The 16240-nt window shown below is 46.6% G+C and overlaps 1 protein-coding gene across 2 annotated transcripts in view; it reads left to right on the top strand.

Annotated features, from left to right (window-relative positions):
- Nucleotides 1–16240, top strand: part of LOC309718541 (whirlin-like) — a 71959-nt gene that overhangs the window by 22633 nt on the left and 33086 nt on the right. For both annotated transcript variants that reach the window (XM_082553900.1, XM_082553901.1), the window contains exons 2-3: nucleotides 11191–11367; nucleotides 15686–15811. In XM_082553900.1, the coding sequence (XP_082410026.1) occupies nucleotides 11191–11367; nucleotides 15686–15811 (303 nt within the window). The remainder of the gene's footprint in view (nucleotides 1–11190; nucleotides 11368–15685; nucleotides 15812–16240) is intronic.

The following is a 16240-nucleotide window of genomic DNA, read 5'->3' on the forward strand; positions in this document are numbered from 1 at the left end:
GGGACATTGAGGCTCCGAAGCCTGTTTCGCGCTTTTTTAGCGGCTTGTATCAAATTGTGATCATGTGACTGATAACGTTTGAGGCCTAATATGTCACAATGAAAAACTGGAAGTGAGGTGACTGATTCCAATCTTTACCACTGCTTCACTCATTACAAGGAGATGTGAGATGCTTCAAGCAGACTAATATAAACAGTAACAGGATAACACATTTAACACTAGCACTGCCAGAAGGTTTCATTTTGACCCGGACCTGTAACGTGCAGCAATGGCAAAGACACCATTTTTTGAAGAGGTTAAGTTTGTAATGATAAAACTAGTTTCACAGCTGGCTACAAAAACAGAAGAAACACATTTTAAAGCCCTTTACTTCCTCCGCACTGCTTTTCAGGCCTTCACTTTTTATTTAATGTTTAGATGCGTTTTGAACCATCTGCCCAGTTCAGCTGCACAGCACAGCCAGCGATAACACACTCACCTTTGCCAAAAAGTTAATGTGTGCCAAAAATAATTTCAGATATTTCTTTGGGTTTTTTTTATTATCTCTAATGTCTTTGCTTATGTTTCCTGTGCCTGTACTCAAACAGACGAAGGGCTTAGCTTATATAAAGGTTATGAAGAAAATGAAGTTATGAAGGGGTTCGCTTATAAAAAAATTACCTGTTTTGCAAATATTTTTATAACCCGTTATTGCACCTACTTTTCTGTTCTGCATTATAGTCAATACAGTAATTTTCGTCCATTTCAGATATTTGCATAGAACGGTTATCTTCTTCCCTCTTGCCCAGATCACTCATGAAAAAGACATTTTTCATTTTTAAAAAGAACTCAACAAGGAAAACATACTGGGAGGGAGGACACAACCACACAGGAGAATGTGACAAAAAGCAAGGGAAGGCTGAGGCAATAGAGACATAAGATACAGGGAAGAACAGATACCAAAATAAAACGGGAAACTACTGACACTGAGATACAGACTAAGTTACGACAGCAGAGAGTAATCACAGGAACAAGCTTTAAGCACAAGATTAATAGAGGCTACTACACCAGGCAAGACTCCAAGTTCAGGTTGTGCAGGTATGCCCCTGAGACAATCCAGCACATAAAAACAAGGTGCAAGATGCTAGCAGGGAGTTACATGGAACTAAGTGACTAGCATAGTACAGGAACATCTCTGCCAAATATGGCCCACGGACTAACCTCTCGGGTGTTTGAGAATGACCGAGCCAAAATCCTGAGGGACTTCCAGATACAGACAGAAAACCTGCTAATGGTTAAACAACAGGATGTAGTGTTGGTGGACAAGCAGAGGACGAAGGCCGTAGCGACAGTTAGGTGATAGCAACATAAGGAAAAATGAACATTAGAAGAAACTGCAGGGGCTTAGAGAATACCTACAGATGATGTGGAATTTGAAGGCAACGGTGGTCCCTGTGGTACAAATCCAACCTGAAGGGCATATTTACTGTCAACATTTAATATTATCCCTTCAATTTCCAGCTTCAAACTCATGAGCCTTTTGGACACTCTCGTCACAATCCTGTTTATATCCTCTTTCTTCTACCAACACCATGGTAGAACAGCTTGAATCTGCCTCCAGTGCTCCTGGCCTTACCTCCCGTTTATCTGGTTTTACACAGTATATTTAGTTTTCTTCTCTCCATCATGTAAGCCAACCCTTTCCCTTTATCATAGTCATAGTTCCTATCATCAGGGACTTTAAATGTCCTTTCCCACTTAACAAACCTTCCTCTTCCTTTGTCTTCAGCCAGTGGTGGCACAGTTTCCACTGGCTGTTTTCCACTGGATCCTAATGGGAATATTAGCATGCTTGAAATAGTGTCCTTTCTCCTTTGGGCATTGATGTACTGCCCTGTTGACCTGGTCTCCTGCATGTCTATGAAAGTTTATAGAGAGGGTAAAAGGTCTTAGCGTTTGATCTTTTTAAGGGTCCACTGTGTTGCACAGCATACACTATATGGTTTAGGTTGTGCTTTGTCCTGGAGAGGAACGGGTTTCATCTGAGGGCTTTGCTGGTTCTGAACTTCACTGTGACACTTGGAGAAAATTCTCGAGTTTATCTTATAAAGTTATCACATAAGGGAAAACAAAGTTGTTCCTTTTGCCTCCCTGGTTAATTACTTTTTGTGTCAGAAACTAAAGTTTCTGAAAACATATTCTTTTTTTGCTTTAAGAATACTTAATTACTCATCTAGTCAAGTTGAAAAACTGTCGAAGAAGTAGGCGTATACTGTCAGTCTACAAGCAAGAGAACAGCTCCATGAACAGTTGATTGAAGGTAGTAGCATTTTTAGGACTAGCAGAACATTGCAAGCCATGAAACACCATATAACAGACAGACTGAAGCACCCATGGCTTACCTGTTATCGCACCTGAAAGAGACTAAAAGATCTTAACATCCAACCTTGTTGTTAAAAGTGGTACAGAGTGCTAAAACAGAGTGCAGCATGTGCAAACACCAAGAAGCCACTAATCTAAAAGAATGTCTGACTTTAAAGTTATGATTTAATAAAATAAATTGCATTGATTATATTCTGATCAGCAGACACGGAGTTCTGAAGAGAAAGGGTCGAAGAAAGCATTTCTGTGCAACTGGATTAAAACCAAATTATGTGGACATGGATGTTCATGTAAGAATGAAGTGAGGACAAATCTGAAGATAAACTGCATGAGCTGAATGAAACATTAAGTGTATTCATATGTGATAGATTCTGTTCATCTGGACGTCTGGAGTTTCATCACTTATCGAAGTGACTTCTTCTTCTTCTTGGTGTTCGCTCTGTGTTGTAGCGTCCTGATGACGCCCAGTTTGTGCTCCAGTGGATGATGAGAGTCAAACCTTAAATCCTGACCTGTATGCGTAGGTTTACGGTACACGTCAGCTTTGTGTCATGGGGGGCAGGGCTATGGTTCCCCCCACTGTTATTACCTTTTTTTGCTATGGTCTGCCCCGTTAGTATAACAGTTTAACCTGTGTTGTGTTATTCAGTCATTTCTGTTAGTGTGAACATACTGTAACGTTCACAAGAACCAGACGGTTGGGGTCTCAGTTTGTCCGTTTATTCGGCACATAAGCCAGCGGGTTGTTAACTCAGGGGGAAGCGCTCTCGAACTACACCTCTCTTCAGCCTGGCACACACACAGAACAACCAGGTCCCCCCACCCCTTCCTGTACACCACCCTCACTACTTCCTGCAGCCCAACCAAACATGAATCTTAAAGGAACAACAACAGTGTGCAGAGAAAACCAACATGTCACTGTACAATAACACTTAACCATCGTTACACTGCCCCCCCAGCAATAAGTTCCTCGTCCCCGAGGGAACGACACAGTCTCTGAGGCGGGGCGGTAGCCTACGTTCCCTCCTTGACCTCCTGAGCCCCTGAGGAGGACGAGGAGCTTCGGGGCTTTGGGGTGAAGAGTCCGAGGGGGGGGAACGCAGCCCCGGTCGGGGGCCCCTCTGAGCAGGGTCATGGACGCTCTGTACACGTCCCTCTGGAAAGGAGGGGAGGGACTGTCCTCTGTAGGGGGCCATCCGGTCTCTGTGCAGCGCTACTATCCTCCCCCTAGGAGGCAACTGCACCCTGTAAACAACCTCCCCCACTCGCTCTAGGACGCTGCAAGGCCCCACCCAGCTGCTATCCAGTTTAGGACACCGTCCCTTCTTCCTCTTTGGGCTGTAGACCCACACCAGCTCCCCAGCACGGAAGTGCCTCCCTTTAGTGGTGATGTCGTAATTCCTCTTTTGGCGCAGGCCTGCCTTCGCCAGCTGCTCTCGGGCGTAGGAATGTGCAGAATCCAGCCGGTCCTGCAGCTTCCTTGCGTAGTCCCGGCCCGGTGGTGCCTCTGGCGCGTCCGGGGGTTTCCCAAAAGCCAACTCTGCAGGAGTTCTCAGCTCTCTCCCTAACATGAGCAGGGCAGGCGTACATTGGGTGGAGTCCTGCACTGCCGACCTGTAGGCCATGAGGGTAAGGGGAAGATGGTAGTCCCAGTCCCGTTGGTGTTCTGAGGTAAGGATGGCTAGCTGCTGGGCCAGCGTCCTGTTAAACCTTTCCACCAGCCCATCGCTTTGGGGGTGAAGTGGGGTGGTGCGGGTTTTCTTAGTCCCAAGGCGTTCACACATGGCAGCAAATACCTTGGGCTCAAAGTTACGCCCCTGGTCACTGTGGAGGGTCTCTGCTGTTCCAAAGCGGCTGAACATCCCCTCCACTAATACATCAGCGACCGTCTCAGCCTCCTGATCTGGGATGGCGTATGCTTCCGGCCACTTGGTAAAATAGTCCATGGCCACAAGAACATAGCGGTTTCCTCTGTCTGTGCGAGGAAATGGGCCCATGACGTCCACAGCTACTCGCTCCATTGGGGCTCCTGCTGGTTGCTGCTGAAGCTGAGCCCGGGACTGGTCTTGTGGCCCTTTGTGTGAGGAACATGCATCACAGCTGCGGCAAAAGTCCTCCACATCCCTCCGCTGTTGACCCCAGTAATAGCCCTGGCGGAGGCGGCGAAGAGTCTTGGAGACCCCAAAGTGGCCAGAGCCAGTGCTCCCATGGCAGGCTCCCAGCACAGCTGACCTCAGCGACCTTGGCACCACAACCTGCCACCTCTCCTCCCCCGTGGCAGGATCCTTCCAGGCACGCTCCAACACCCCCTCCTTCAGCCTGAGAGCTGCAAACCTGGCCCACAGCCCCCTGGTACAGATGGAAAACCCAGTGACCTCATCCCAAAGGGGTTGCTCCCCCTTCTCCAGCCACTGCAGGACCGGCAGCAGGTCTGTGTCTTGTTCCTGCCGTGCCCTCCACTCCGCTGCATCCACCACCAGAAGAACCCTGCAGGCGAGCTGTGCTGCTCCGTCTATTGTCGTGAGTTCCCGCTCTATTTCCTCTCGCTTCTCACAGTAACGGCAGCCAGCTGCAGCACATGGGCGGCGAGAGAGGGCGTCTGCGTTAGAATGGTGCGTCCCTGCTCTGTGCTCCACGGTGAAATTGAAGGCTTGGAGCTCCTCCAGCCAGCGAGCCACCTGTCCCTCTGGCTCCCTGAAAGACATCAGCCACTGAAGGGCAGCATGATCAGTTCTGACAACAAATGCTGTGCCGCACAGGTAGTATTTAAAGTGTCTCACCCCCGCCACCACAGCCAACAGCTCTCGTCGTGTGACACAGTAGCGCCGCTCGCTCCTGTTCAGGACCCGGCTGAAGTACGCCACCACCTTCTCCCCTTCCGGTCCAACCTGCGACAACACCGCTCCCAGCCCCACATTACTTGCGTCAGTGTCCAGGACAAAAGGCAGGGCGGGGTCAGGGGGGGCAAGGACTGGGGACTCTGTCAGCGATCTGCGGAGGGTGTCGAACGCCTGCTGACAGTCCTGGGTCCAGATGAAGTCACGGTCCTTCTGCAGCAGGTGGAAGAGTGGTGCGGCTATGGAGGAAAAGCCCTTCACAAACCTCCTGTAATAAGACGCCAGTCCTAGGAAGCTTTTGAGCTGTTTCTGGTCTGCTGGTGTGGGCCACTCGGTAATGGTGTGAATTTTTTCCTCCAAAGTGCTGATGCCCTCACGACCCAGCTTGTGGCCCAGAAACTCCACCTCCCTCCTCATGAAGTGGCACTTGTCGGGATGCAGCTTCAGGCCTGCAGCCGCCACCCTCTCCAACACTTGTCTCAGGGCATCCAGGGCAGCATCAAAGGAGCTCCCGTGCACTAGAAGATCATCCAGGTAAACCAGACACCGTTGCCGTGGGACGCCAGCCAGCACACTGTCCATGAGCCTCTCGAAGGTCGCAGGAGCGTTGCAAAGGCCAAAACTCAGGACTTTGAACTGCCATAGTCCCCTGTTAGTGCAGAAGGCTGTCTTCAGTCTGGATTCCGGGGACAGTGGCACCTGCCAGTAGCCACTCCGCAGGTCCAGGGTGGAGAACCAGGAGGACCCGGCTACTAAGTCGAGAGACTCATCAATCCTGGGAAGGGGGTAAGAGTCTTTCTTCGTCACTTTGTTGAGTGGTCTGTAGTCCACACAGAAACGCATCCTAGGACTTTTTTTCTTAGGCACCATCACCACCGCGGAGGCCCACGGGCTATCAGATGGTTCTATGATGCCCGCCTTCATCATTTCACACAGCTCCCTGTCTGCAGCCTCCTGATGAGCCAGGGGCAGGCGGCGGGGGTGCACTTTAATAGGCTGGGCATCCCCGGTCTCAATGACGTGCTCTACCAAGTGTGTCAAGCCAACATCACTTTCTTTCAGGGCAAAAATGTCACTAAACTCTTTTAGTACCTGCCATAGACTCTCTTGCTGCTGTGGAGTCAGCCCCTCACAGTTCTTTGACCAGATACTCCTCACTGCTGAGAGCCTCTCCTCCTCCTCCTCCTCCGCTCGCTGTTCTGCTGGCGGGTCTGCAGGGGTCTCTGCGGTGGAGGTGGACGCCGCGGCAGATGCTGTGCAGACCGGGGGAGGAATAAGCGGCACCTTCTTCCCATCAGGGAGTACGAGGAGGCCTTTGCCTAAGTCCAGTACACCACCAATGGCTCGTAAAAAATCCAGCCCAAGGATGCAGGCGTCCTGCACGTCAGCCACCCAGGCAGCATAAGACACACCGAGGTCCCCCACCTTGAACTGGAACACTCCCTTCCCTCTCATTGGGGCCAGATCACCGGTCACAGTCTTAAGTTGCACGTTAGTCGGTTGTACAGCAGCTCCGGTTGGGACAATATCGGGTCGGACCAGCGTTGCATTGGATCCCGTGTCCAGCAGGGCCGTACAGGACACCCCCGCAATCGTCACTGGAACATGGCAAAAGCCGCCAACCTGGGTCCAGCCCACAGCGATGGCCGCACCGGGTGGAGGTGGCGGTGGTGTGGGGATGTCGTTCTCCCAGGCCCGTGTACTCCCGCCTACACGGGCCCGTGGGCATTTCCCTGAACCGCTGCAAGCTTGGGGCACTGCCTGATGAGGTGTCCGACTTGTCCACATCCCCAGCAGCTCTGAGGTCGGCGGTGTGGGCCAGCCCGAGGGGAAGGCGACTGCAGCGAAGCTGTCTGCACCAAACTGCACAGGCCCGCTGGCGTCTCCATCTGTTCCACAGGTGCTGACACAGCCCTCACCACGTGTGCGTCGTCAGCGCCCCCAGAGGATCCTGCAAGCATCTCCCTCTCCAACGCTAGCTCCAGGGCTGCACTGAGTGTGGCCGGCCGAGCAAGCTGAGTTTGCATGCGGAGCTCTTTAGGGCTCAGGGCCTGCAGGAACTGGTCCCGAGCTAACTCCGCCTGCACTGATGGTGGCATGCTGTCATACGCCCTCCGGCAAAGGCACTCGACTTCATGGGCCAAAATGCGGAGGGGCTCACCTGGCAATCTGCGTCTGTTGTGGAACTCCGACCTCAGCAGCACTGGTTGGTTATACTGCCCGAAGCGCCTCTGAAGTGCTCCGACCAGAGCATTATAATCTCCCCTCTGCTCCTCGGTCAGCAGCAGCAGGCATGCAGCTGCATCCTCACACAGGCACAAAGCCAATTGGAGAGCTTTATGTTCCTCAGACCAGCCAGCTGCAACAGCTAACAGCTCGAACTGTGCGATAAACACTTCCCATGGCGTCTTGCCGCTGAACTTAGGCGTTTTTATATTCGCTGCAGCTTGCTGGGCGCCGCCATGTTTGTTTACATCACGTGACGGCGCACCAAGCGAGGTCGACTCCTTCCCGCCGGAATCGCGGCCGCTGTGCGAACAGTTCCCGAGCCTAGTCAAACCTGGAGAAAATCCAGCCTCGGCAGACAGCCGCAGCGCCGTTTCCCTCACTCCATGGGCGGGCGAGCGCGGACGAACCTCCCTCTCCTCCGTCTCCTTCTTAATCCTGCCCGGCAACATCCTCGTCTCGTAACGGCAAGCGTCGCCGGCAACAGGGTCTCGGGCGTTCTGGGGTTCTTTTTTCTTTCTTCACTTCTGACACCAATGTAACGTTCACAAGAACCAGACGGTTGGGGTCTCAGTTTGTCCGTTTATTCGGCACATAAGCAAGCGGGTTGTTAACTCAGGGGGAAGCGCTCTCGAACTACACCTCTCTTCAGCCTGGCACACACACAGAACAACCAGGTCCCCCCACCCCTTCCTGTACACCACCCTCACTACTTCCTGCAGCCCAACCAAACATGAATCTTAAAGGAACAACAACAGTGTGCAGAGAAAACCAACATGTCACTGTTCAGTAACACTTAACCATCGTTACAATACTAATGCACAAGGAAAAAAAGAAAAATAATTCTCTGTAACTTATTTCAAAAAGGAAAGCTTTTATATAGCCCAGTCAGAGCAAATCAACAGTATAAATACCACATATCTCTCGCCTAGTTCAGTAAACACATCTGCAATCACGGGGAAGTCTGCTAACTTGATAGCTGTGCAGGTGACAAACATCAGCACCCTCCATCACCCACAGATGGTCGCTGCTGAATAGGCTGGCTGTTCACAGAGTCCTGTATCAAAACACATTAGTGGAAACTTGAATGAAGAGAAAAGGTGTGGTAAGAAAAGTTTCTGAGGCAAAAAATTTACATGTTGGTTTGTTAAGAAGCTGATTCAGGAGCAGGTGACAGGTGAAGATGGTCCAGTTTGGTGGTACTATGGTGTTGGAAGCTGAGCTGTAGTCCACGAAGAGCATCCTCATGTAGATCTTCCTGTTCTCCAGATAGGTCAGCTCTCACTGAAGGATGATGGTCGTGGCATCCCCGTTTGCTCTGTAAGCAAACTGATGAGGGTCGTGGGAGGGGTTTAGACAGCCTCTGATATGCTGAGACACTATCTGCTCAAAACAATTCCTGGCTACAGACGTGAGGGCTACAGGTCTGTAGTTGAGGATGTCTATACCAGTCTGTATCAGCCTCAAACTGAGCAAAGAAGGTGTTGCACTCCTCTGTGAGTTTTAGGCTGCTGTCGGGGGTTAGGGGGCTTGGATGCCTCTCCACACCTGGTGGGGGTTGTTGTCTCTGAGGAAGCCCTCCTCAGGTTGGCTGTAGAGAGAACTGTCCCTCAGCCTGAAGGCTGAGTTATGTGTTCTGATCAGAACCAGGACTTTACTCGTCATCCAAGGTTTTCGTTTAAGAAAAACCTGGATGGTTTTAGTCACTGTCACATTCTCTACACAGCACTTAACGTAGAAGAGCACAGACTGAGTGAAAGTCTCCAGGTCAAGATGTTCAAAGATGGACCTGTCAGCTCAAACCAGTCCTGTAGCTGGAGCATCATCTGGTCATGTTTTAATTTGCTTGTAGAGGTTTGTTTCTTGAGGGGGTGGAGGCAGGGATGAGGAGTGGAGAGAGGTTGTAAGATTGTCCACAGTGGCAGAGGGATGTTGCACTGATGCTACTGTACACACAGTCCAGTGTCCTGTCCCCACTGGTAGGACACTTAAACATGCTGGTGGAATTTGGGGAGTACAGATTTCAAACATGGCTTATTAAAGTTCCCAGCAACAACATGGACGCCCAACAGGTCCCTCTCTGCTGTTCACTTATAATAAGTTGGAAGTGGTTGGGTGCTAACGTTAGCATTCGGACGAATGTAAACAATGGTAACTATGGTTAGTGTTAGCTCATGAGGTAGATAAAATCGCCTGCGCTGAATGGACATGGCCTGGTTTGGTTTCGCCGCTGGATTGGATAGACAGCTCTTCATCCTTGCTCTTGTTTCCTCTCCCTGCACTGTTTGCATCACTTGCTGAAATAACAAATGGAGCGCCCGGTCGGTCCAATCTGAAGTAAAGTCTAGGTTCAGGCAAAGGACGATGCCTGTTAGTTCCCGATGACTGAAAGTGATCAGTGCGTTGCAGGAGGATGCAACGAAAAGGCAGAAGAAACATAAAAAGTGCACAGTAGTTTGGAGCTGCAGGGGACTTTGAATTCAGCTCAGTTTTATATAAAGTTATATTGTTTATGATGGTTTGTTTTGTAATGTTTATGTTTCCAAATCACAACAACAGTTGCTTCCCAGTGTTTCTCCTTCACTCACCCCTTCATGTTTATATATCACTTTGAATGGAATCATTAGCTATTGTAAATCTCTATTATGAATCTCCGCTGTCTACGTCTCCTCACCTCCATCAGTCAGAGCAGATGGCTGCCTGGTTCTTCCTGTTAAGAGAGTTCATTGGTAACATTAAGTTCATGTAGACATGTAGTCCCATGTATACAGTTTTTAGTTGTGTAGGGTCCACAGTAGCAAAAAGTAGCAAAAATATATTGAATAAAATAGTAATAATGCAAACTTTTGTCTGTATTTGTGTTGTTGGTGCTCAGCCACTGAAAATACATGACTCAGAAAATACAAAAGATTTCATTGTAGTGAAGATAAACAGAGTGTTAAAACAAGGAAAACTGGCCATAAAAGCCATTATTTGTCCTTCATGTACATGCATGTTTTGTTCTTTAATGTTTTTGCTTCCATATTTGGTCTTGTCCCGTTTCCTGTTCAAACATATACATAGTTTAACCTCCATCAGACCAAGCGCTGTTGAAATATTCAAACAGCATCATGTTATTGTGTCTTTCACCTGCACACTGTGTATGAGAAGCTTGCCCTGTTTGCAAATGTGTTGTTCAGTTATACAAACTGTGTTCTTGCCCATGGAGTTTGAACTTCTTGTAGGTCTTATAAAAATGAACATTTAAATCCATTTTTTGGATCCATTTTTCTCCGTCTCTGGTCTCAGCTCCTGTCAGTTGTCGGTGTGTTTTAATGTCACCAAACAAAAGCTCATCTTGAACAGTCTGAACTTCTTCAACTGATGCTTCAAGGTCTCATTTGTCCTCTATCTGCCACTTTTTGCGTAATCTACAGTAAAACAAACAAACAACAAAAAGCTAACAGTATGGCATTGTTTACATACAAATCAAATAGCTGATTAGTCAATTATCAATTTTCTTTCGTCTTACTTGACTCCAAATGTTTTCAGAGATGTCAAATTCCTTAAAATGTATTTTTCCGGTGACTAGTGGAATTGGACGGGTGAAATAAGAGCATACGGAGCCCTGATTAATCAGAGGCCAAACTTCTCTGCAATAAAATATTACATTCAGGGTCGCTGTTTATTGAGCGTCAAAATAACATGAAATAACACACATGTGAGGGTATAAAGTCTGCTGTTGCACGTTAATGGAATCTGCAACGTCACTGTCCTTGGAATACAGGTGCTAAAAGGATGCAAGACGCTGAACATGTCTGTGTGCTCCATGGGACCGACTCCTGGCGGCTACATCACCAATAATCTGTACAGCTGGGTGGACCCGCAGGGCCGGAGTGTCTCCCCGCCACCTGATAGCCAGGAAGACAGTCAAAGGCATGGGCACAGGATGGAAGAGCGAACGGTAAGAACAAAGTGGAATTGTGTATTGGTGGTGAAATATGGAGGACCAGCAGATTGAAGTATACAAACACTTGAGACTGTTGTCACTGGAAACAAAGATGTTGCGAGAGTTCTTTTAAAGCAGCTGTCAGATCCAGAACTATTTATCATCAAGGATTTATTACCAGGTTTTTGCAGTGGTCCTCCTCCTGCGTCTGACAGCAGTCAGCTTGGGGCTGCAGTATATTCCTCTAAGGTCCTCATGACCTTTGCTGCCGACATTTTGAAAGACAGACTCATCCTAAAATAAAATCACCCAGCACAGGTCTTTCATCCAGTGACTGCTGGCAAAGAAAAGGTTTGCTCAAAATGACTCACCAAAAAATCAATCCTGTTACTTTGCATTGTAACTCTACATTGTCATTTGCTGTTCCCATAGTAGACCAAATTTGAGAGGATGTCACTTTTATATGAGTGTAATTATGTGCAAAGTCTGGAAAGAAAACCAGTGAAATTACTGAAAGATGTTAAATGTTTGTCAAAGCTCTCGCTTATAGAGAACACCATTGTTGAAGATGCTTTCTCGGGGAAAACAGACATTCATGTTTGAAAGTCTTTAAACTGAATCTTTCAGAACTCTGGTCTCTGCCGTCATGCAGTGTCTTCAGGTCTACACACATGCAGGCAACATGTGGGTGATGGCAGCATTGAAAATCAACTACGTATAGACAAATTATCCAAAAGTTCCTCAATCAGTAGAAATATAAGAAAACGTAATAAATGAAAGGAGAAATAAATTACTTTATGTTGTTCACTTCACACTATGAGTAAAGATGTACATACTTGGACTAACCTTGGATTACATGATATTCAAAGTCTTACATTGGAGCCACAGAGTCACAAAGTTCAAATGTTGCTATTTTAAAGCATCCAGCCTGCAGCAGAGAGTGAAAGACGATCTCGTGTCTGAATTCAAAACAAATCTAAAGATGTATTGAGAGCACAAAGTAAACTCATCAGGTGAGTGTTTTCACAGTCAAGTTACTCATCCTGGTAATATGTGTAAGAACAACCTGTACTGTCACCAACTGTATTTATCCTGCAATATTACATTTATTACAGTAGATATCCAAGGCTGGATTTTTCTCAGCTATAAGGTCTAGCTCTAAGTCAGCTGGGATAGGCTCCAGTGCCCCCAGTGCCACCCTGAAAAGGATAACTGGAGGTGGATGGATGGATAAGGTGGAGGTCCATATCGCCTGGCAAGAAAATTTGTCAAGAAAGTTGCTTTGACAGCAGGCTGTCTACAGTCCTACTGATCATCAGAGACCAGCTCAAAATGGACAGGTTTCAGATTATGGTCTGTTTCCTTTTGATGAAGACCCTAGAAAAGGCCTTCGGTTGGAGTCTGGAAGGATCCTGGACTATTACATTCTCCACAATGGGAATTATTCGTGAATACAAGAAATGCAGAGACCACAGAAAAATAAAATGCTGGATGGAGCTTTTAACACCATCATGGTGAAAGACAGTAGAAGAGCTGTTTGTGATCATTTTGCTCCGTCCTCATGAGTGAGTGCACGCAGTGTCCTCACGAAGTGCAAGAGTGCACCTGCCATAGAAGCGAATCACCGCCCAAACACCAACTCATACCAGTGTGATGAAAAAGCTGCACTGCATTGGACAAACACTGGAAATGGACTCTCGGTGATGTAAGAGGCATCAGTAGAATTCAAACCTTTCAGAGAGTATCTGTCATTCAGTTTTCTTTGGTTTAAATCAGTGAGGATGAATAGAAATCACCTTCACATAGGGCTGTTCGATATAACGATATATATCGGATGACGATATAAAAACATCTATCGTTTCATTTTACGCTGTCGTTTGTTTCGTGGTGTCGCAAAATAAACTGTTTACAGCAATATTTGTTCATGGTTCTGATGGACACTGTAGTGGTTATATTCATTTCTTAAAGTTCTCTCTTTCTCTTATATTTAATATAACCACACTACGGACAGACAAGCGCCTGTTTTTATGCGTTGTCGTTAGCAACAACGACGGTAACACCACCGCGTGTCCGCTTGTTTATGTTCCACATAAACCTTTCACAATAAAGCTCAAGATCCTGTTGAGACTTTTCAAAATAGTCACTTGGATGAGTGACGAAACGTTTCTCCCACAAAACGCTACGTCCAGAAGAACAGAATCAACTTTTGGAGATTTACTTTCCTGGATGATTGCACGTGCATCAAGACTTTTCAAAATAAACTGAATCACGTGAAAGATTATTTACGGATGAGAAGTAAATAAGAGTAAAAAAGAGCCGCCAGGTGCTAAAAAATAAACCTTAGACTCAAACGTTAGAACAGGCTTTTCCCCGCAGCACGCTGTGTAATAAATACGGCTTATGTCTAAAAATGTATAGTTTCATGCATCTGTTAAAACGCTCGACTCCGGGTGAAGGATGCAGAGCTGGAAACACTTCAGGCAAGTCGAGCTGCCCGAGATTCACAGAATTTACAGGAAATGTTACATTGTTGTGATTTATATCGGGATATGAGATTTTGGTCATATCGCACAGCCCTACCTTCACAATTACTATGTAAGTAATTCAAATCAACACGTTGATATTCTTAAATAAAGTTGCTGGGGCAAAATATCAGTCACAAATCTCAAAAGTTTCTCTTCCCATCTTCATTTTTCCTCCATGGATAGATGACTCAAATAGTTTTGGATCAACACGGGTGCAAAAAAGAAAAAAGCAACTCTTTTTGTCCTGTAGTACTACAGACTGTCCAGTATTGGCGTCTTTAAGGAGTAATCTTTTGCCCTCCAGCAGCAGTATTAGTAGTAGCAGGAAGCACAGCAGTGCAGTGTGGCTGTGAGCTTTTTGTCACAAGTTTTGATGTTCGATTTGACCTGTTCAGCCTTTATACTAGAGATGGCACCATACCACTTTTTTATGTTTGATACCGATACTGTATATCAGATTGGTCCATCTCTACTATAACCCCACTTTTTATCTTGTGTCAGCTTGAATGGTCTCCCTTCCTTAGTGGCAGACTGTTGAATTGGGTGGTCTTTATGGTCTCTAAAATTATATTGGTTTGCAGAATAAACTGATCACTTACTATATGCCCAACCATTGTAATCTGAACACCGAATGAAAACAAAATCTAATACATAGACAAGACAGGTGTGTGTGTGTGTGTGTGTGTGTGTGTGTGTGTGTGTGTGTGTGTGTGTATGTGTGGCCTGTGGAATTCAAATAGAGACCCATTGCTGCATCATGTTGCACATATATGAAATCTATAAATGATGTTTTGATTGAATGATTACTGGTTTAAACATTGTAACAAGTGTGAAAGATGAATGGACTGGCATTTAAATAAAGCTTTTCTACCTAAGCACTCAAACTATCCACTGCCAGTAAATCAGGTATCTCACCAGCAGGGGGCAAAATGGAGGAAAGATAATGTCATCTGAATTATTTAATATAGTTTTAGCTTGTATTGAAATGATGGGTGGGAAAGTTGTTGTTTCTAATATTGCAGAGTCTGTACAACATTACGTGCTTGGAGGTGACTGCTGTGAATTGGTGCTATATATATTTTTGCTAAAACAAAAGAACACTTTTTAATCAAAGTAAAGCATGAAGTGAATTAAACTTCCAGGATAGTGACCCAGTCAGATCAGTAGCAGAGGGAACTGTTCACCGGTTTCAGCTGCTTTGGAGTTAATGAAATTAACAACAGGTGCACTACAGAGGCAACAGTGATACAACCTCAAAACCTGAAATAGTTTAGCAGGTTGCAGCCACTGACACTTTACCCACCTTTCTCTTTTCTGACTCTTTTTTTCGTGCTTGGTTAGGGTCAGTGTCCCTACTCCTAGTATGAGGTGATACCTGAACCCTACAGAACCTAAACCGTCCTTGTGCAAGGAACAACAGCATGAGGATCGCCCTGCAGGATGACCTCTCGCAGGCCACTGGTGTGAATAACTCTTACCAATCAGAAACAGAATCCATGGTAAATGATAATTGGACTGATTCTTTTATAGCGCTTTTCTACTCTCCCGGAGTACTCAAAGCACTCTATACAACATGCCTGGTTCCCATCAGTCCAGTGAACAAATCCTTACTTTTAGCCAAATAAAGATCTTAACTCTGGCCACGGCTCATAAAGGCTGACCACAGCTGTTCATGTGTTGATTCCAAGGAAAGAACGTTTCTTTAAACTCTGTTTATTATTCTGACTATTCTGCCTCCAAACTTTTCTTCTGTAAGTCTTTGTTTACTAACAACACAGATTGATCTGAATACCCTGTCTTTCCTAAAGGTGAACCTGAACATGGAAGGAGGTCGATCTCTGGGTCTAATGATCAGGGGTGGTGCTGAGTATGGACTGGGCATATACATTACTGGAGTGGACCCTGGATCTGCTGCAGACATTGGTGGACTAAAGGTAGCCTGTCTCATCTGTCCTTCAGAGCATTGCTGTATTACACCACAACACAATACAAACCCACACTGCACTCCCACTACTGCAGGTATATAAAAATCAAGCGCCGAGCCTTTCAGTCTGCTTTACAAACATCTGTGAAAGAGTTTAGTGAATGTGATGCAGTAAGATGGTGTCTGTAAACTCCCTCTGTAAGCAGTGGGATCAGTATCATCTCTGAATGTTATGTTAGTGGTAACTGTTCATTCACTGCTGGGCCCGCGTCCTCATTTGAGGAGCTTGTAGAACTGGGGGAACATGTATAGATGAGAACCGAAAGGAGCATGTTTGGAGGCGTGGTCCCGCTTCTGAGATTCAGGTCCTTTATCTTCAAATATGTGAGCTACAGAAATGTGCCGTAATTTGTTGGTAGTTAAAGCAGCAAGCCGTCTG

The sequence above is a fragment of the Aulonocara stuartgranti genome (genome assembly GCF_965226115.1).
Source record: "Aulonocara stuartgranti genome assembly, chromosome: 12".
Classification (NCBI taxonomy): domain Eukaryota; kingdom Metazoa; phylum Chordata; class Actinopteri; order Cichliformes; family Cichlidae; genus Aulonocara; species Aulonocara stuartgranti.